At 45.1% G+C, this 20394-nt stretch overlaps 1 protein-coding gene across 9 annotated transcripts in view; it reads left to right on the forward strand.

Moving 5' to 3' along the window:
- NEDD4L (NEDD4 like E3 ubiquitin protein ligase) overlaps window positions 1-20394 on the forward strand; it is a 299087-nt gene that overhangs the window by 263868 nt on the left and 14825 nt on the right. For all 9 annotated transcript variants that reach the window (XM_031441829.2, XM_064480368.1, XM_064480373.1 and 6 more), the window contains 7 exons: window positions 2611-2669; window positions 3742-3807; window positions 5635-5864; window positions 7333-7454; window positions 9171-9241; window positions 11155-11250; window positions 19511-19584. In XM_031441829.2, coding sequence (XP_031297689.1) covers window positions 2611-2669; window positions 3742-3807; window positions 5635-5864; window positions 7333-7454; window positions 9171-9241; window positions 11155-11250; window positions 19511-19584 — 718 coding nt within the window. The remainder of the gene's footprint in view (window positions 1-2610; window positions 2670-3741; window positions 3808-5634; window positions 5865-7332; window positions 7455-9170; window positions 9242-11154; window positions 11251-19510; window positions 19585-20394) is intronic.

Consider the following 20394-nt stretch of genomic DNA (forward strand, 5'->3'; position numbering starts at 1 on the left):
GATAGTTGTTAAATGGCCTGAGTTTCTTGTTCTTCTGCTTCATTCTTGCCCCTTTACTTGAAATATAATGTCTCAAAGACAAAACGCAGGTTTAGATTCAAAAGTTTTAGGACAAAATGGGAAACTGGCCATTGACGTTCGTATATTGATAGTTCTTAACTACAAAATTGATCTTTATTGTAACTATACAGAAATAGATGTGGTTCTGAAAGCATTGACTGTTTTCAAAGGAATGTGTTTTCACCATCAGCTTCATTTGGTCATTTGAAAAATTACATATCAGGCTCCTGTTACATGCTGGGAAATGTGTTAAGTGGTGCCGAGGGGCTCCAGAGATGAACAGCACACAGTCCCTGTCCTCAGTGGGCTGATACTCTAGTTGGGAGTGCCAGGAGATGGTGTCAGTGTTGTACTGGGGGAATGAACCAGTTGTTATGTAGAAGTACTTACTTAAGTGGGTGGGCTCCCAGAGTGGGAAGAGGCTGCAAGAGGGCCTTATGGAATGGGTTACTTTCAGATGGATCCCAAATAATGAGGGAGATTGAGCCAGGCACGCCCAGTGAAGAGCGATTCTAGGAGAGAGAGAGCACGTGCAGGTATATGCAGCGCAGATGGCACCAGGTTCACAGGGTTGCAAATGTCCTGTGTGCAGAGGAGGCCGGACAGGGACGGACGGACACGCGCGCGCACACACACACACACACACACACACACACACACACACACACACACACACACACACACACACACACACACACACACACACACACACACACACACACACACACACACACACACACACACACACACACACACACACACACGTCGAGTCTCCCAGTGTGGGAGCTCTGGTCCCTTCCGCCACCAAAAGGACATGCCTGGGGGATTTTCCAGAGGGGACTGACAATGATCAGATTTGTTCTTTAGAGAGACCCTTTTGAGACCCTTTTGGCAGGGCTTTAAAGGAAGTTTGTAACAGGAGTGAGTGATCCTGAAGCTCAAGGAAACCTGAGGCCAAGGAGAGTAGTGCAGAGAAAAGATGAGCGCTCCAGAAAGAAGCCTTATCATTGGGTAACCCTTGGAATGAAAGGTGAGGGAGGATGGAGGATGTGGCCAGGTTCCAGATTTGAATAGTTAAATGCATCGTGATGCTTTTAATGAGGAATACATACAGGGTTATATGAACCATTTCGGTATTGGAAGATGATGGGTTCGATTTTGGCAGAGTTGGGTCTGAGGTACCCATGGGAAGTCCGGGTGTCGGGAGGAGCTTGAAGTTGCCGTCTGGACTGGAGATTTGGAAGTTGACATATGTAGGAAGTGTTTAATTTGTTTTCTGCTTTGATAATGATGCCCAGGTGAGAAGGTTATATAGTCTAAGGCAGTTTTGCTCAGCTGTATTCTTTTTCTTTTATTTAGTTTTCTCTTCTTTTTCTTCATCGCAATAGCAGCTCTTACTTTCCAAAAAGTTCTGTTTTCAAAGTAAGGGACCCCCAAAATACCTTTTGCTTCCTTCAGTGTTCTATAAAACAGTTGAAACATTTCATGTAAATTTTCTGCCAGCCTGACTCTAGAATCATCTTGTGCTTTGGTAGCTTTATTTTTAAACTTAACCTCTGCTTTTATTAAAATAATTATCCTATCAAACTGAAAAATTCCTGAGATAGTCATTAAAACCAAATGTATTAGTTATTCTCTTCAGTCTACTTACTGAGTATAAAAGGAATAAACAATATTTTTGTCAAACAAAAAAAAATTTTTTTCAAAACCAGCTTATATTTCCTAAAACTCTGGAGAGAATCTTTTCCCACTCCCCTGCCCTTATCTTTCTTGTGAGTTGATTTCTGCACCCCCCTTCACACACACAGTAATCCATAAAGCCTTTTTAATTAATGCACAGTCACAAACCCCGTGTGATCCAGGTAGCCATTGTGTGTTTCCACCTACACCGTTAGGTAGCAGTACAGGTGCCATTTACCAATCTTGTTGACATTGACTCATTTGGAAGAAAGAAAACTGCTTCTTGCCATCTTGTCCAAAAGGGAACCTTTTCTCTGGAATCCTCCTCTGCTGTATCTAATACTCATTTTTTGGACTGCCTTAGCTGTTCTGGTATTTGTGTGTGTATGAGTGACACATGGAATGGATAATTCGTTTGTTCAACGTAGGATTCTTAGTTGAGAGCAGTTTTGCAACACCATAAGCAAAGGAAAAAGTATTTGAAATGAGAAAAAATTGTGTGTATGTTAACTTTTGGGGGACTAAGATTTTTCATGCCTTTTTTCAATTAAAGGAAAGTCAAGTTATAAATCCTTGAAAGATCAGGGGTTTATAATTGAAATTTCAGCAGATTGCTTGCCAAAAGCAGTGTGAATAGATGGGTTTACTTTAGTTGTGCGTTACTGATTGCTTTAACTAAACAGTATGTTGGGGAACATATAGCAAATAGTTCTCTTCTAACCCTGAAATACTAAGTTATTTACCTTTGGGGGTCAGGATGGGGAACTGGACAGCTTTTGGAAAATCCAGAAATAATTCTTTCTAAAACGTTCTTGACATGAAATAGATTTGAACTAATAAGCTGATTTTTTTTTCAATATTAATTTTCAGATAGCAAAATTACTCAGTGGGAAGACCCAAGACTGCAGAACCCAGCGATTACTGGTCCGGTCAGTATTCCCAAGTTCTGACTCTTCCGTATAATAATTTAGTTGCATCTATATACACTGTACTGCTGCCTACCTTGATGCCAAGGGACTGGCTGGTATAATTGAGAAGTTCAGCATAACTCTCATCTTCCCCTTACCAGAATTTCCAAATGAGGGACACCTACGTTGGCCTTTTCACAGGGCTTTCAAAGGAAAGGGGAAAAAATGACTTGCAACTGGTTACAAAACTAAATATTTTCTTTTGTCTTTTATAAAAGGGTAGATTAAAAGTATTAAAATCAAAATGTGCTCTTTGTATATGAAGCAAAACTAGATCCTGTATTCATAGAGTTTTGACATTTCTTTAGGCCAAGGATAGTGTATGCAGGCTAACAAATTTAAATTGTATTCTAAATCTCTTCTGGCTCTAAAAATCTGCAAAAGTTTGGGTGAGATTGGCGCTGACCCCTGGAGCTGGCAGAGTTAAGAATCTTCACGTTCGCGGACCTGCTGACTTTCTGATAGTGCCCTCATCTATGCCAGTGGGGAAAGAATCAGTTCCTCTTAGATGTTGCGCCCTCTTAAATTAGTGCCACACACACACCGTGTTCATAAAGAAGAGTGACAGCCCATTGCTTGGCAGTGAGGACGCCTGGTGTGGAACCCTGGGGAAGAGTCTGTGGAATGGGCTGCCCCAATCACAGGGAGTGCGCCAGCCTTTCGTCAGTGGTCACATGAGTGCAAGGGGAGGCTTTGGAATTGCAGGGACTCTACTGGGGTCAGCAGAAGATTGCAGGTTTGAGAATCTCTTAAAAACTGGAGGAGCTGAAGGAAGTAAAGTTTGTAACATCACATGCTGAGCTAAGAGACCAATACATGTATTTAAAATGCTACTTTCGTGGCTTTAAATTGATTCAATTCAAATTATATTTTGAATTATCGGTCCGTTTGACAATGTAAGTGCCAGTGATAATATGGAGAGTGATAAGTTTCAAGGTTTACGATTCATGAGATTTTCTGAATGTCAGCTTAGTAAACATAAAATTTCAAGCATCTTGTTCATATTCTCTATAATTATAAATTTGTCTTCCAGGCTGTTCCTTACTCCAGGGAATTTAAGCAGAAATATGACTACTTTAGGAAGAAATTAAAGAAACCTGTGAGTACATGTCTTCCAAATGCCACGTTAGTCATTTGTAAGTTACCAGAATTACTTCATTGAGAACAACTTGTTTGTTATTTTTATGTGTGTACTAAAAATATTACCTTCCTTTTTCACTGCACTTTGATCCACCTGGATCTTCAATCTGAATTTTCTTTTTAACAGAAATGGTAAGTGAGGATTAACTTAGTATTACATATCAAATCACCCGAAGGTAATTTCTTATGTAATACGTGAAAAGATAGAAATGATTTTTACAGGATATAAAATAATTCAGGACCTAGTCAGAAAATTTGGAGAAGCCTGTGCAATGGCTTATAGTTATCATATTTAATAAAACCTAGATTCTAATTAGAAAAATGTTTGAGTCTGTCTCTTTAAATTCAGAAGCATGGTTTTGATTATAATATGTACAACATAAGTATAATTTATAGTATTTAGTTATAATGTTGGGCATATTCAGACCAAATACAACTTTTGGATTAATTCTCACTGGGAAACTCAATAAGATTTTGACAACTGAGAAACCCTTTAAGGTTTTTTTTTTTAAGAGAGTGTTTTAAATTACAATGTATTTTTTACTAAAGTATCTCCCCAAATACTTTAACATTATGTCTTCAGTTTTGCTTTCTGATTTCACCTCTGTGGCATAGATTTTACCAGTTTTCTCCTCAATTTGTGTCTTCACCTTTTTTTTTTTTTTTTTTTTTGGTGCTTCTGCACCAGTTTCTTGGTGGCTTCTCATTGAGGAAGGGAGTGTCTGCACAGCTCAGATCACCCCTGCTTGCCTGTGCTCCGTCGCCATCCCTCCCCACTCCACTCCCTCAACTGATGCCTCACTTTCTGGGCATCTGCTGTAGATGAGGCACCAGGGATGCAGAAAAGCTTGAGACATCTCTGCCTCTGCTTCGGGCATCTCCCACTTAGGGCTTCTGTTCTCTCTTCCAACATTGCTGACTCAGGTAGCTCTTGGGTGACTCCTTTTAAAGAAATGACTCAAATTTGAACACATAGAATCCAGCTTTTTAACACATAGCATCCAGTGTTTTCTTGTGAGTCACCTGCATCTCCCCCAGTGATAAGTGATGACTTTGTGGCTATCATCCTGTCTCACTCTGGCACTTTCACTGTGGTACCTTCTGCCTGGAAACTGGCTGTGCACATTAATCATCATAGCAAAACTGACCCTGGACCAATTTTTTCTAGGAGGCAGTCATTCATAACTTCAGTCGTGCTTTTTTATTTTCACGTTTATTAACTGGGGCCTTTGGGATGCTTTCCCACAACTTGACACAATAACCAGGGTCCCACTCCCCATGGCAACAGAATTATTTAGCTTGTGGGCATCATAGGTCGTGTCTACCAGCTGGAGTCCCGAGAATGGTCCCAGCCAGCGGTGGGGGGGAGCTTGTCTATGGGCTTTAATTCCCTAGACTTGAAGTCCCTTTCTTTGACTGAAACAATATACAGAGTTGACCATATTTCAGTTGCCAGGGGTGGATAAGTGCCCCACAATTGTTTATAAAAGGGAGAAAGGGTGACTGTCTTGACCCAGCACAGTTTCTCCTGCAGCACACGTTGCCGGCTCAGTCCCACAGCCGCTGTTGGATGCTGTGTGTCTCCTCTTGACAGACTGAGGCTTTCTGTCTGCGAAGAAAAATCCAGGAAGGGGAGAATCTCATCTCATTTGGAACCATGCCTCACTGCTTGTTTATTTGAAGACTGCCATCATTTCTACTCTTTGTTGTTTTTTCTTTTAGGAAGTAAGATGTATATTTATTTACTGTCTGATTGTGTGTGTGTGTGTTTTTTTCTTTTGTATAGGCTGATATTCCAAATAGGTTTGAAATGAAGCTTCACAGAAATAACATATTTGAAGAGTCCTATCGGAGAATCATGTCTGTGAAAAGGCCAGATGTCCTGAAAGCTAGGCTGTGGATTGAATTTGAATCAGAGAAAGGTCTGGACTATGGGGGTGTGGCCAGAGAATGGTTCTTCTTACTGTCCAAAGAGATGTTCAACCCCTACTATGGTCTCTTCGAGTACTCTGCAACGTAAGTGTCCGGGGTGCGTTCACGGTGTCCCCACTGAAGCAGCTGTATGCTTCACAGGTTTAAACTTAACGAACGGATAAGCAGCTCGCTTATTTGAGATGAATTAACACTGATAATTTCAGCCCCTCCCAGCCCGGTATAAGTCTAGAATTGGTTCTGACTCCACATGGTGAAATAATGTACTTTGTGAACACCTAAAAATAATTCTTCTCTTGTCTGTTGGGTTCATGTAATTGAAATTGAAAATATGTTAGGTACTTTTGGTGAGGAACAAGGTAATTTTCACCTGCAATGTTATGTTAATTTGGGAGAATTTGTCGCTGTCAGAATTCAGAAGGTCACGGTCTTACGAACAAGAGTAATTTCTGAAGTTACGTTACATAAAGGCAAATGGAGGACCCGTCCTTCCGGATCCAGAGGACCGTGCCCTGGGCCTGTGGGGGAGGCCCCGGACTCCCCCTCGCACCAGGATTCCAGCATAGCCAGGCACGCAGACTGAGGCAGAGACCATTACTTTCTCAGGAATCAAGCACTGGCTGCTTACAAGACCATCATTCCTCCTCTAGACTATGGCTTCTCCAAAGGCTTAAGCTGGACCCAAGCAGCCAGTAGAATAGTTGTGACCTTGAAAGGCAGCCTGTGCTCTGCGGGGACAAGGGTTCTCCCATGTCTGCCCCTTGGTGTCATTCTCCTGAGGGCTCTTGGAAGGCAGCCTCAGTGCTCTTCCCGGATGCTCTAGCCAAGAATTTCCCATTCTTAAAACTGATAAAGCCATTGAAATGGAAGGGAGAGTCCCATGGGGAGATCCTCACCTCTCACCCACATTCCCAAAGCTTCCCCCGGAGGAATCTGTGCACGGAGCCCATTTTGAAAAGCACTGATCCCCGCGATTATGAGACTGAAGGAGAACAGTTACGTGCATGGCAGCATTTTGACGTTCACGCTGTTGGAACAGCTCCCAGTGGTCTGGGGGCCTTTCAGGGCCGCGTGCTGGTCAGATGACCAGGGGTTGGGCCCCTGGAAACATCTCAACCCCTAAACCAAAAGCCTCTCAGAGGAATTTAACCCTCTTCCTCACAGAGACAGCCTACAGCACTCACATGGCTGGGAATCCACGTCCAGGCTGTTTGGTACATGGGGTTTCTTGTCTTCCCAAGATACTTGACTAAACCGTGTGAAATTGACGTTTTTGTACATCAACAGTAGTCAGATGTCAACACTTTTGTACAGTGTAACTTAACAAGGCATATGCACCTGCTCTAGGAGACGTCAGTCATTGGTCATGGAAAGGGGCCAACTAAAGAAGCCCCATCCTCTAGCTTTTACACCTTGTCTATCAGGTGCAGGGTGTTAGCAGGTACGCTGTAAAAGGTTAGTGACAGGCGGCAACAGAAAATTCAAATTCTTGCTTTCTTACTTATTGCATTTCTCTATTGCCTTTCTTTTTCTCTCTCTTCCTTCCCAAAAGGGACAACTACACACTTCAGATCAATCCCAATTCAGGCCTCTGTAATGAAGATCATTTGTCCTACTTCACTTTTATTGGAAGAGTTGCTGGTCTGGCAGTATTTCATGGGAAACTTTTAGATGGTAAGTTATTAAAAAGCGTTGAAGTAATAAATGTAGGACAGTGCTGTCTGTGTTCTCTTGTTTGGTGTCTTCTCTTCCACATCATAGATTTTAAGCAAAAGCATTTTGCTGGTTTTCTGTAAATCAATAGTTTTGTTTTGTTGTCGGGTTTTTTTTAATGTTTTGCCCATAATGGAAGTGCTTTTTCCTTGTGTCATCTTGATCTGAGCACTAAAGACATAGTGTCTACATACAGTTTGAAAAAATTCTATTTAAAAAAACTTAAGTGTTAAGCACAGAACATTCCGTATTTGTGCATTTTCTATGTTTTCTGGAATAACTTTTCTTGAGTGAACACTAGATTTGTTGACAGATGGAAAAGGCTAATTGAAAAGTTAATTAAAATGATCTAATCTATCCAGTATGCTGCCAATGCCCTATTTATCCCCAAAGTACTATTTTTTGGAACGTGAAGAGACTGTAAATAATTTGAAAGCAATGTTATAACTCAGCTAAGACCTTGACCTCGGGATCATTGCTGGAACAGATGGCCCAAAATCTCATTATTATTTAGAGAATGTAAGTCATGGAAGAATTTCAGGGTACCTTGAAAGTTAGACATGAAATCCCCTCCCTGACTGTATCAGTATCATAGAGACTTCTCATGAATTTGGTCATTGAAAAAATGGTACCCTTACAAGAACAGTATAGAAATCATCAGTGAGGAAAGAGAATCAGAAGTGTTTTGTTTTTGAAGAATTTAGGGGTGAAATGGTTGAGGGTGGAAGACAGAGTAAGATTTAAGATGGACACTGCAGTTACTGCAGAGAGGGACTTCCAGGAGAATCGTGTGAATTGCATTTATGGAACCTTACCTATTCTAATAAATAATTGATGTGCCCTGTGTACTTCTTCCCTTAGTAAATTTTTACTGGTAATTGCTAACTGATTTTTGATCCTCTGAGTTCAACGTGTTATTTTAAGGGGTGGGGGGGTTGGGGAAGTAAGCACTTTTTCTGATTAGAAGGGAAGTATATTCACTCCGTATACGTTTATAGTGTGAGTGTATTTGAATTTGCCATATTGGGGTCGTGCCAAGGATCATTCCACCTTGTTCACATTCAGACTTCTTAGAAAGTCAAGTAACTTACCTTCTGCCGAGTAAGGAGACATCCTTTGCGTCTGCAGGGGAAATACAGAGAAGTTTAAAACGAGAGCCTAACCTCCGTGAGCATATTGTGGTGGGGGTGGGAAACCAGCATTGCAGTGCTGGAGGCCAGAGTCCAAGCAGAAGGGAACACGGGGAGCGCTCTGGGGAGGAAGTGGCTTGGTTGGAGGGCCGGGGAGCGCTTCTCTGGGGTTAGTCTCACCAGGAGGCCAGGTGGGGTTGGCGCATTTAGAAGCTGGGATCAGGGCAGAAGAGCAAGGACTGGCCAAGATTCAAGGCTCCCTGGAGGGAGTAACAAGGAGAAGCAGGAAGAGATGGGGGATCTGGAGGCTGAACAGGGCACTCCCGGGTTGCAGGACGGAGAGCTCATTTGTCACCTCAGCAGCCTTTCTGACCCCTTTCTGCTCTACCATCTCTGCTAGTATAACTGCCCTCCTAACTGTGTCGGAGGTCTGACCGTTCCATCCTGGTCTCTCGTGCAGATTGAGGGCAGGTTAATCTGTTCTTCGTGCGCTGATGCACAGCATCACCAAAGACGTGAAACTCACCCAGTTTTCTCCATGTTTCAGGTTTCTTCATTAGACCGTTTTACAAAATGATGCTGGGAAAGCAGATAACTCTGAACGACATGGAATCCGTGGTGAGTAAATACAGGTCGCTCCCGTGGGCGTCGGGCCCCTTACGGAAAGGTGGCTGAGACCACGTTGTAGTCACAGCAATTTGTACGGGTGTCGTCATTCAGTTCGAACGACGGGGAACATGTCACTGTTGAAGAAGTGAATTGCTCTCCCTCATTTTTTAAATAAGCAAATCACTGTTCACATTTTCTCGAGTTAAAGGGATTTGGGGTGGATACACCCATATCTCAGTTCCTTCCGCTTACCCAGGACTGGTTTGCCCAAATTAATCCCCAGGTCACCTGGAGACCTCATTGCAGCCCTTGTTTTCCATCGAAAACTGCAGATACCGAACACTTAGACATCTGTCTGCTCTCCCTCTGTTTTCCGGCCTCAAAAAACGGCAGGGGCACAGGCTAAAAGAGTAGATAAAGGGCAGAACATTTACAGTCATCCGACATGTGGAAGAAGGGAAAGTGACCACTGCAGTGTGGGAGGGGAATGACAAGGTGGAAAGGAATTGCTGGCTCTTGATTTGGGCTTTCTTGTTGTATTTATTTTATCTAGGCTGACCATTTCAGAGCTGAAAGGATTTTCTACAAAAACAAAAGTTGATGCTCTTTTCCTAATACACTTTGCTTCTGTTTTGTTTTGTTTTGTTTTTTCACGTATCAACCCCCCCATCACTCACCTCCAGGCACAGGGGTGTTTGCCCAAGTGCCAGCACTGTCACACCCCAGGCGCCAGGGGTTGTCTTTGTCCATTTGGGGTCTTTGCAGCTCTGCTCTCACAGGCTGTCACTGGAGTCAGAAAGCATCTTCCTACTGCAGCCGTGCCGTGGTGCTGACTGTGTGTCTCTCGTGTAGCTGGGTCTCTGGGCCATATCCTCATTCCTCACAGCATCACTGCTATTTCTGCTCATCCTCTTCGTGTGAGAGGAGAGTAGGACGCCAGCCGTGCACGTGAATCCCCTCCGCTCGCTTTCCCGTGGGTGGCTTCCTGCACAGTACCTGTCTCCAGTTTCTTTTCAACTTTCACCTTTAACTTGTGCTTTATGCCTTTATTACTGTATAGTGAGGAAGCCAAGAATATGGAAGTTACTCTTAAAGTCTAAGTTAGTTTTTTACCCCATGTAGAGAGTTGGTGCACACTTTCTGTCTTGTCCTCTTAGAGCCTGTCGGGTCCCCAGCCTTGGAGCCCCCAGGGCTGCCTGGAGACAGAGCAGCCCAGACCCTCCAGGCCTGTCCTGGGTTTTGAGAGCAGCCGTCCTGTTTGCTTACAGGAACTTGTAGAGAGCAGTGAAAGCACAGGAAGGGGTGGACCTTGAAACCCTTGGTGTTTATAATTAGAACATTCTCTCTCCTTCCTATTTTCCTCTAATATTTTCACTCTTAAAAGGTGGGAAGTCTGTTAATCTCTCCATGTGCAGTTGTATAACTGTATGCCCGCCCTCCGGAGCAGGCTGCTTCCTCTTCCCAGAGGATAGGATCCAACTACAAACCTGTGTCACTACCAAGAGAGATTTGTAGTTTATATTTTTAAATTAAACAGGAAGAGTAGGTTTAGGGTAGAAAATATTAGTGACTAATGCATTTCCTGAGACTCTGAATGGAATTGTGTTGGAAGGACATAATTATTTAAAGAAATCAAATGATGTAGAGAACAAACTTATGGTTACCAGCGAGTAAAGGGGATGGGAAGGGATAAATCAGGAGTTTGAAATTTGCACCTCTTGGGGAGTCATGGAAATGTTAACTAGCTTGATTGTGGTGGTTCCATTGGTGTGTTCATCTATCAAAATTCATCAAATTGTACATCTGAAATATGTGTAGTTTATTGTACAGGACTCATACCACAATAAAGGTATTAAACTCACCTGACGTCTTTATTTTTTTTTAAATGATGCTTAATTTTAATTTTCGTGTCATTTCTGTAGGATAGTGAATATTACAACTCTTTGAAATGGATCTTAGAAAATGATCCGACTGAACTGGACCTAATGTTCTGCATCGACGAAGAAAACTTCGGGCAGGTATGTGTGGGGAGCCCCACGAGCTCCTCCTTGACTTTCAGAAAGTCTTTGCTTCCTCACAGGCTGCACTACAACTTTGCTGGACAGTTAAAAGCCACCACCCGGAGCTTTAGACATTGTTATCACCTCACTGTATCAGTACCTTATTGTCACGACAGGAAGCTAAGCCCAGTTACAACTCCCCTCTCTTCCAGCAAAGTTACAGAAATTCTAACACCTCTGGGATCAAGAGTAACACCTCCTTCTAATCTAAAGCCAATCTGACCATGAATGTTTGTACCTTGGTCTTAAAATTTAGGTACTTCAAAACATAGTATAAGTGTCTACTTAGTGACACAAATATGGGACCAAGAGTAGGTGATGTCTGGGGGGCCTTGCTTTTTTCCTGCTGCTTTAATGATCCTCTTGTCACGATGAAGTTTGTCTTCTTGGGGCTCAGCAGACTCCGGGTTTTCTAACATTCCTTCTTGCTTTGCACCCATACTGTCATTAGGGATTGATCATAGAGGTCAATGTAGAAGATAAAGTTGCCTGCTTGGAATTCTCGTCAGCATGCTAAAGTCCTGTAGGATGTGTTTGTCCTAAACCCGAAACTTTGGATTCATTTGTTCCCTGGTGATAACGATGCTTTGGGGAAGGACTTCTCAGGATATTGTCCAACCCTGGTACCTGTCCTTTTACAGAAGCCCAGAAAGAGTTCCCGTCCCCCAGACAAGATCCACATGGCCTTGACATTCATGGGCTCGTGGAGCGCATTTTAAGGGTTTCCTGTGGAAAGTGACATTGATTTGTTCCTTATGTCTGCAGAGGTCATTGAAAGTGTACTCCACTGTCCAAAAACTCTGTACTTAGATACTGTGTCACTTCACGATGGTGTGCTCGGTTTTATGTCAGGTTTCTGCCCTCTTGGGTTCTCAGCTTTAGAAAAAAGAAGCGTATGCGGCTGGATATAAGGGAATTAATGACAACTGGTGAGGGGGACAAAAACTGGTTAACAAGAAAGTGATCACATAGGTACCAAAAGTACTTGTTAGGTATGCTCGAGCCAGGAACAGTCACTGGTGTTGAGACCTGGGAGTGGGTGCGACTTGAGGAATCCGCGGTTTCTTTCCTTCCTGGTTGGCTGGGTTGAGGCTCATAGAACTTCAGGCACCAGGGATGAGAGACACCTTGCAATTATTGTAAGTGATCAGTGAGTCCATTAAAAAATCTCATTTTGCCCTACCTGTTGGGGTTTTTTGTTTTTATTTTGCTCCATATTGTGCTTCTTGCCTAAAAATCCTCACTTGAGACAAATGGGCACTGCTGTCCTGGGTTGATGGTCCCCCATGGGTTGTGGGGAGGAAGGTCTTCTCTGAAGTGCCTCCCCCCAGAGAAGCTGTCCCCTCCGGCTTAGCAGCGGCCTCCCCAGGACCAGATGCACCACATGGCTTCCAGCCCTTGTCTGCTTCCTTCCTCGTCACTCTGGATCCCGGCGGCTCACCATCCCCTTGCAGTACTTGCAGGGCCCAGTGCCTCTCCCCCTTTGCCCCTTCTTCCTCCGTTCCCCCTGCATCCCCTTGAAGGATCGCTGCTTCTGCTGGCCCCGCCAGGCGCGTGCTCCCCGCCCACTTCTCTCCTCGTCCCACCCACGCTAGCTGAGTAGCCTCATCCACCCCATGGCTCCAACTACATCCCTTTCCTCATCTGCGCCCTTCCCTTGTTCAGGCTCCTCTGGTTTCTTGGCCATGTCATTTACAGCCTTCCTGGTTCCTGCATTGGCCCCCAGCCTGCTCCACTCTGTTCCCTGTTGCCCCACATCAACCTTCCAGATGTAATAGTTCCGGAAAGCAAACCCAGACATGTAACTCTTTTGCCAAACAAAAATTCTTCACTGACCATCCTGTGCCCTGCGTTTACAAATGAAAACCTTTCCAGCACAGCTTAGGAGCTGCCACTGCCCACCTCTTCCCTTCTGATACCTCCTTTCTCTCCCCTTGGGGTGCCTGTAACGGTGTCCCCAAGGGCGTTCGGTGCCACGTCACTGGCCGTGCAGCGCCCTCTCTGTACCAACACGGTTTCGATTTCTCTCTCCCATAACCCTGCTCACACTGCCCTCTGATCTCACTGACTGCCTGTCTCCTGGGAGCCCCTTGAGGTCGTCTTGGGTTTTCCAGTGCCCAGCATGCAGCCTGTGGCTACTAAATGCTTATTGAGCAAAGGAATGAATAGTGCTGACCTAGATTTTGAAAATGTTGATAATGTTATAAGTAATAGAAGCTCCAAGTGTGAGAAAACAACATAATTTGAATTGCAATGACTTTTTTTTTTAAGCTGGACCTATTTAAGGGTCTCAACTGCCAATTTTCAAAGGGTAACACATGGATAATCATCCTGGAACTATGTCTTCTTTGCATTTTTAATGCATGGAGGGAGGAGTAAAGAACCAAGGAAGATTTAAAATCAATCTTGTGTATCAAATGCAAAAAAGAAAAAGTCTCTTTATGTATCTGCTTATAGAAAACCATAGGACCAGCTCAAATAACATGGTTCAGAACACATTAGCACCACCACAGTTAGAAGCAGACGATCTGGGAAACATGCCTTAGTTCCAGTTAAATGTAACTGTTTCCACCTAATAAATAAAACCAAGCACAAGATGTTTGCATTGTTAGTGAACTAATAAAGATTCTGACAGTCATTATAGTTCATGTCGATTATTCCTTAAATCAGTTCTCAAAGCTTATTTCATGTGGACTTTTCTGACTTTTGGACTGAATCAGGTAGAATAATGCAATAATCAAAACAGACTCATGAGATGAGCAGGATAACAATTAGGTGCCCTATCTGTGAAATTACTGCCTTTCCTTTTAGACAGCTAAACCTGATCAGCAGGGAACTAGTGTATCTATTTTGCATTCTGGGAAGAAATTTGGAGTGAATTAAGCAGATGCATACTGATCTCATTTCCCATCCAATCCATCACCAAGCCCTGTTCATTTTTACTCCCCTCTCTGTTCTCCCTGTCTGTTCCACCACCAGCTCCCAAGTCTAAGCTACTGTCTTCTCTGGTAGACTCCTGCTGGGCTTTTGTATCCACCTCTGCCTCCTACAGCGGTAGAGTGGTCTTTTCAGAACATGAAAATGATCTTGTCATTCTTCTGCTGAAAACATTCAGACATTTCCCACTTTATCACTGTTGAGATAAAGACCTAAATCCTTAAGTTGCCCCCATGAAGTCCTGCGTGGCCTGGCCCTGCCTGCTTCATCTCCAGATGTGTTTTGCATCAGAGCTGCCCACATGCTTTCTGGGTCTGCTCCCACTAGGCTTCTTGCACATACCAAGCTCCTTCTTGCCTCAGGACCTTTGCACACGCTATTCCTTCTGTTGGGAACACACTTCCTCCTACCCTTAGTTCAGATGTCCCTTCTTCATGGAAGCCACCCCACTCCTAGACCATAGTACTTCAGAGTGTCGTTCATGTCTCCCTGTGGCAGGTATCATGAGTGACTTTGCATTTCTTTGTGTGGTTATGTGTTTAGCATGTGTCTCTCCCGTCAGGCTCAGTCTTGGTGATGGCTGCCCTGGGTCTGCCTTTTGCTCACTATTGTGCCCTCACCACCTGGCAGTGCCTGGTGCAGGGTAGGCGCTCGAAATAGAATTGTTGAATCAAAAATGTGGGCGTCAACAAGAGACCGACGCGAGCCTCTCCCTCCTCCGCCTTCTGCAGAGCTGCTGACTGCACTGCAGTTTCTGACCCAAGAGGAAGCCCATGCCTCCTTGGGCCAAAAGTTAGTCATTTCTTCAGTGGACTGAAGTCACCATAGGAATGCACCGTGCATGTACTCCGCCTTCCTCAGTGCTTCGAGCTGCCTTTTTCTCATCCCACACTTAGAAAATCAGACCACAAAGTCTGGTGATCGCTGTCACTTCATGTGATGAAACTACAGCTGCTGCCATTCTTTTTTCCCAACTTGTTTTCTTTCTGGTTGGTGAGAATCTGGAGCTGCTGGTTTCTGGGGCCTACTAAAAACGTTTCAAATGAACAAATTTCAGTATTTGAACAGTTGTCATATGCTAGCCAGAAAGACTAAACCCTGCACTCGTGTATACCCACACAAGGAGGAGTCAGCCTCCAGGAGGAGACAGCCCTTTAGAGCTATGACAAGGAGAAGGTCTTCACCGCAGGTTCGGCAGAGCAGGCCCTGATCCGTTCGTCTTGAAGAGGCCCTGGCGGTGTGGACTTTGAAGAAGCTTCGCGGCAGGGAGGGAAAGAGAATGGGCAGCAACTACAGGAGAGACGTGTCAGGACCTGCCTGAGTTGGGTGAAGGCACACACTCTCCACTGGGTGACAGTGCCCCCAGGGGGCAAAGACTAGTTCTTGGAGGGTACAGAGTCTCTGCCATTACAGTGGCTTGTGGTCCTCCAAAGGGCCCCAGACACACCAAAGGTGTCTTGGTTAAGATTGCATGGGAGGAAAAGGGCCCCTGTGGGTTGGAGGGGATCTAAAAAGGCTCCTTGCGGGGCAGTTAATGAAAAAAGAAGGGCTAAGTGGCACTGGGTTGGGGAAGGGGAACGAGGGAAAGGGAAGAAACTGGGAAAAGGAGGAGGGAGAGAAAGGGGAGAGGCAGAGCGAGGTGGGGGAGAACCAGACCAAGAGCCCAGTGAAGAGGTGGCTCCCAGAAGGACAGGGACCCTGGTTCCTCAAGGCCAGGTCGAGGAGATGGACAGATGGCAATGTCAGAAAACGTGGAGGTGGAAACATGGGCCAATCTCCGGGAGAGGCTGAGGAGGACGAGGGTGGCACCCAGAAATGGGACGGAAAGCAGCCAGACCTTACTCTGCCCAGTCCAGTGTACCTGATTTGATCCACGGACTCCTCAGTCATTGGATGTAAAGCAGCTGTCAAAGTTCGGGGAGACGTGTGCGAATCCGAAGTTGTCACTTGCCAAGGAAGAGGGTTTCCAGTGCTGTGAGAGCTGCATCCCTGAGTTTCCTCTGATCTTTGTGGTCGTTATAAAGAAGAAAGATGAGTTCATACTCGCGCCGGGAGACTTCAAGAAATAGCAGTGTTCCCACAAGCACTTACCAAGCACCTCCTGTGTGCCAGGCACTGTGTTCATGTCCTTCATGCTGGGTTCTTAGGAGCTCAGACACAAGATGACAGGATGCTGGCCCAGGAAGCCAGTGGTAGGACAGAACTGGGTATCAGGTGTTGTGGGGAAATGGGTGGGTTGGCAGGAAGCCTCCCCAAAGAGGAGGAGATGAAGGATGTGCTGCCGGGGCAGCCCACCTGGGCTCTGGCCCGGCTCCATCACCAAATTCCCTGTGTGTCGTGTCAAAGTGACCCACCTCCCTGGATCTTGCTGCTGCCTCTCTGGCAGGATTAATTAATGCCGGAGCGTTGTGGCTTTGAACATCGTTGGTGGGAGGAGAGGGGTTGGGGGAAGCCCTCTGACTTGCACTCTGTGTTGGACGAGCCCCGCTTCTCTCTCCTGAGTCTCACAGCCATCGTGAGCGCATTTAGTCCTTCCCCTGTGGCCACTATGTGTGAAGTCAGGAATTGGGATGTGTGAGGGAAAACAAATGCAGCAGGGCTGTGGTTACAGGCGGAGGTCGGCCGGAAGAACTTACGTACACGGAGTCAGCTCATCCAGTGAGAGAGCCTGGCTCTGCTGGGCTCAGACGAACTTGAGCTTGACACTGGCACACCAGCAAAAGCCTGACCTGGGAGGCACCCAGGGCTCTCGGCGGACCAACCCTAAGGGAGCAGCACAGGGAGTGGGCCTGGAGACCCCCTCTCAGCCTGCCCCGAACCCCCAGCTTCACCTCCCAAAGAAACTGTGGTCCCCAGTCAACTATATGACCCCAGCTTATGCTTCCTTCCTTAACACAGCAATCTTTTTTTTCTTTCAAAAGTAATTTTGTTAGTTAACAAAATTTGATAACAAAATATTAAGCTCTGTAATAAAAGTAAATACAGTAAAAACATAAAAATCACCCATAGTTCCTACCAACTAGAAAAAATCATGACTAAAATTTTGACTTATATTCTGGAATTATTCTTTGTAGACACATGCATAGGTTTGTTCTGTTTTTTCCAGAAATGGAATTGTACGGTGTGTACAGTTTTAATTTAACATGTCCATGTCAGTAAATAGCATTTTAATGGCTACCCAGAATTCCATTTCACAGAGCAGACCTTTTTTTCACCATGTCAGTATTTCACTGTATAAACAGTACAAAGATGATAAAAATCCTAGAATATACATTTTGTGTACTTGGCCAGTTTTTTTCCTTTGGTGTAAATCCGAAAAGGGAAATTACTATGAAAAGGTATATGCGTGTTGGAATCTTGCTGTCCCAAAGTGTCCTCCAAAAAGATGAAACCAGCTAGACTCCCGCCACCAGCAAAGACGAGAACCGCCACTCTCTGCTCAGCAGCCTGGCTGGTTCTGCCCTTTTTCATCTCCCGGGGCTGCCTCTGGAGTGTCTTCCTTCCTCCTTACCCCTCCCCTCCCCATCTTGTCTGTGGTTGACCCATTTAGTCAGCAGCTCCCTGGAAATTGCAACTCCTGCAAAACATTCTATCCCAGCACTGGTGAACTGTCCTGGAAGCCTCCCAGTACCGAGTACTGGGCTTGGATTATTAACTTGTCGTCTGGTGTGGATCTGATAGAAAAATCCCATTACTGATGGGAACAGCAAGACAGGTCTTGGAGGAGGAATAAATGGGAAGAAAGAAAACCCATCACAGGCTTATTGAAAAATACTACAAAAATGTAAATGAGTACTGTCTACAGACCTCTGAATGACTGTCAAAGAACTAGAGATGTTTTCCTGTGAGACACGTCCCGTCCCGCCCCCCTCCCCGGGCGAAACTGTTTAATATCCGCAAGCAGTGCCGTGGCCTGCCTAGGACAGGGTCCGACCAGCAGCAGGCAGACCGGACGCAGAGGGAAGACAGCAGCGAGAAGGAGGAGTTGAGGAAAAATTAAAATCCAGCAGCAGTAAAACGTTGAATTGACATCGTAGAAAGTGGAGTTCAGTCGTGGGGGGTGGGGGGGTGGGAGGGAAATAGATCCCTTCCCGAATCTTGAAGAAGAGGACAAAGAAGAAGCTGAAGGGCCGAGATGGATGATCAGTGGCCTTTGATTGAAAAAGCTGTCTCCACGTGAAAAGGAGCAACGATCAGGAGCATCATCAGAGAAGGTGTTTGCAGAGGAACAGGGTCCGGTACTCAGGCCAGACAGGCCCAGTCTGTTCCCGGGCATGTGTGGCAGGAGCGGGGAGGGGTCCCTGGAAGTGAGCCTCTGCCACAGCAGTTGAGCTGTTGCAGACCGGAATCTGCATCCCTCGCGACGGGTGTGCCCTGGGCTGAGAACCCTCTTCCTGGGCTTGGCTTAGGCCCGGTTTGTAGGCGAGTCACTGTGGGAATAAAGACCACAAAGAGTCCCACCAGATAGGAATGTAGTTCATCTTTGCAAGGTTGACTTGTGGGTGGTACTTTTTTCCTCCCCGCCTCCCCCCCCAAATTTCCATGAGAGTTAACTTTTTCCTTGTTGGATCAGTAGGTCCCTTCCTCCCTGCCCTTCTGCTGGTTACTGCTTTATATGCTCTGACATGAAGCCAGGGCTGGCTCAGCGTGGAGAAGGCCATGCCTTGATTTCAGCTGCTTTGCTCTTTACCGTTCTGGGCGGCTCTGGGGGAGGGAGCTTCCTGGGATGAGCAGGGAGGCATTGTCTGGATGCGTGTAAGAGGCTGGGGTTCGGGGGGGCGGGGTGGCAAGTGAACCCCACGCCCAGCCTGGCATCCCCAGCACCTTTCTTATTTTAAGTCCCTGTGTTTTGCCCCTTTGAAAGAAATTCCACACCTTTTTTTTTTTACGATTATAAAATCTAATTCTTAGCAACAAATTTGGATCTCTGCAGTCTTGATGGATGTATCCTGTCTTTCCTGTGAAACATAATTAAATTTCTTGATAAGTGAATAGCAGATATAAAAAAGATGTTCTCCATCATTGCCTGTGTATAAAGAATAATTAAAACTCATCAATAACCATAAAATAACTTGCCGTCAATGACACGTCCATTAAACGTGTAACATCTTAACAGTTTAAAAGCCTCGTTAGACTTTCCCGTGGACACAGAGCCATTTGCTGGAGAATAGTTCTGAATAAATTTTACTTACCTTCCTTTTATAATAAGATGTTATTACTCAGTAATAATATGCAAAATAACTTCACAATGGTGATCGTTGTTTTATCTTTGTAATTACAGACATATCAAGTGGATCTGAAGCCCAATGGGTCAGAAATAATGGTAACAAATGAAAACAAAAGGGAATATATTGAGTACGTATATACATACTTACAGCCTTCTTTTCTGTTAAATGGAACAGCATGTGTGGCTGATGTCCTTTGCTGAGATAACTCATGCATATTACGGATGTATGTTCAACAGTGCAAGTTCCTTTCCGGCTTGGGCTAAGAGGAAGCTGAATCATGGGGTGGAAAATTTGGCTTGTGTCATGACCTCGTGGAGCTGCCGTTCGAAGGAGCAGTGGGAGGAGGAGAGGGCGCATGCTGTTGAGTGGTGTGGCAGATACTCCAGGGAGTCTGCGGGTGTCTGGTCTAAAACTGAGAATGGCAGGGACAGAGCACAGTGTCCACAGCTAGTTGGGATAAAATTGGGAACAACCAAAGAGAAAATGTTTCGTCTCTCTCCTGACCTCTCTTCCATAATGAAAAGGCAGGGAACGAGTTCAAATGGATAGGGAGAAAGCAGCACATGCAAACATAAAGAATTGTTTCTGTTGTTCGTAATTTTAAGTCAGTCTCGGCCTCTGTTGGTGGAACAAAATGTCAAGTCCTGTGGCAATCTGTTAGGTAATCCTAGGAGTCTGTAGCGGGTAGGTCTTTCTCTGTTGGGCGGCTTACATTTTCCTCTGACATTGATGTACGCTTCAAGCACACAGTTCTGATGTCTTCCGAGGATTTCTAGGTTGCCCTCGCTAGTCCTGGTGCAGGCAAGAGGTCAGTGAAGCAGTGTTTGGTTCCCGGGTCCTAGTTTTGGCTCATCTTTTGAGTTACAGCTGTGGCCTGAACTCCTTGTTTGCATTCAGAACTCCCGTTGCAGCAGGCCAGGTTCCCTCGTCCTCATCA

The sequence above is a fragment of the Camelus dromedarius genome, chromosome 28, assembly GCF_036321535.1.
Source record: "Camelus dromedarius isolate mCamDro1 chromosome 28, mCamDro1.pat, whole genome shotgun sequence".
In the NCBI taxonomy this organism is placed as follows: Eukaryota; Metazoa; Chordata; class Mammalia; order Artiodactyla; family Camelidae; genus Camelus; species Camelus dromedarius.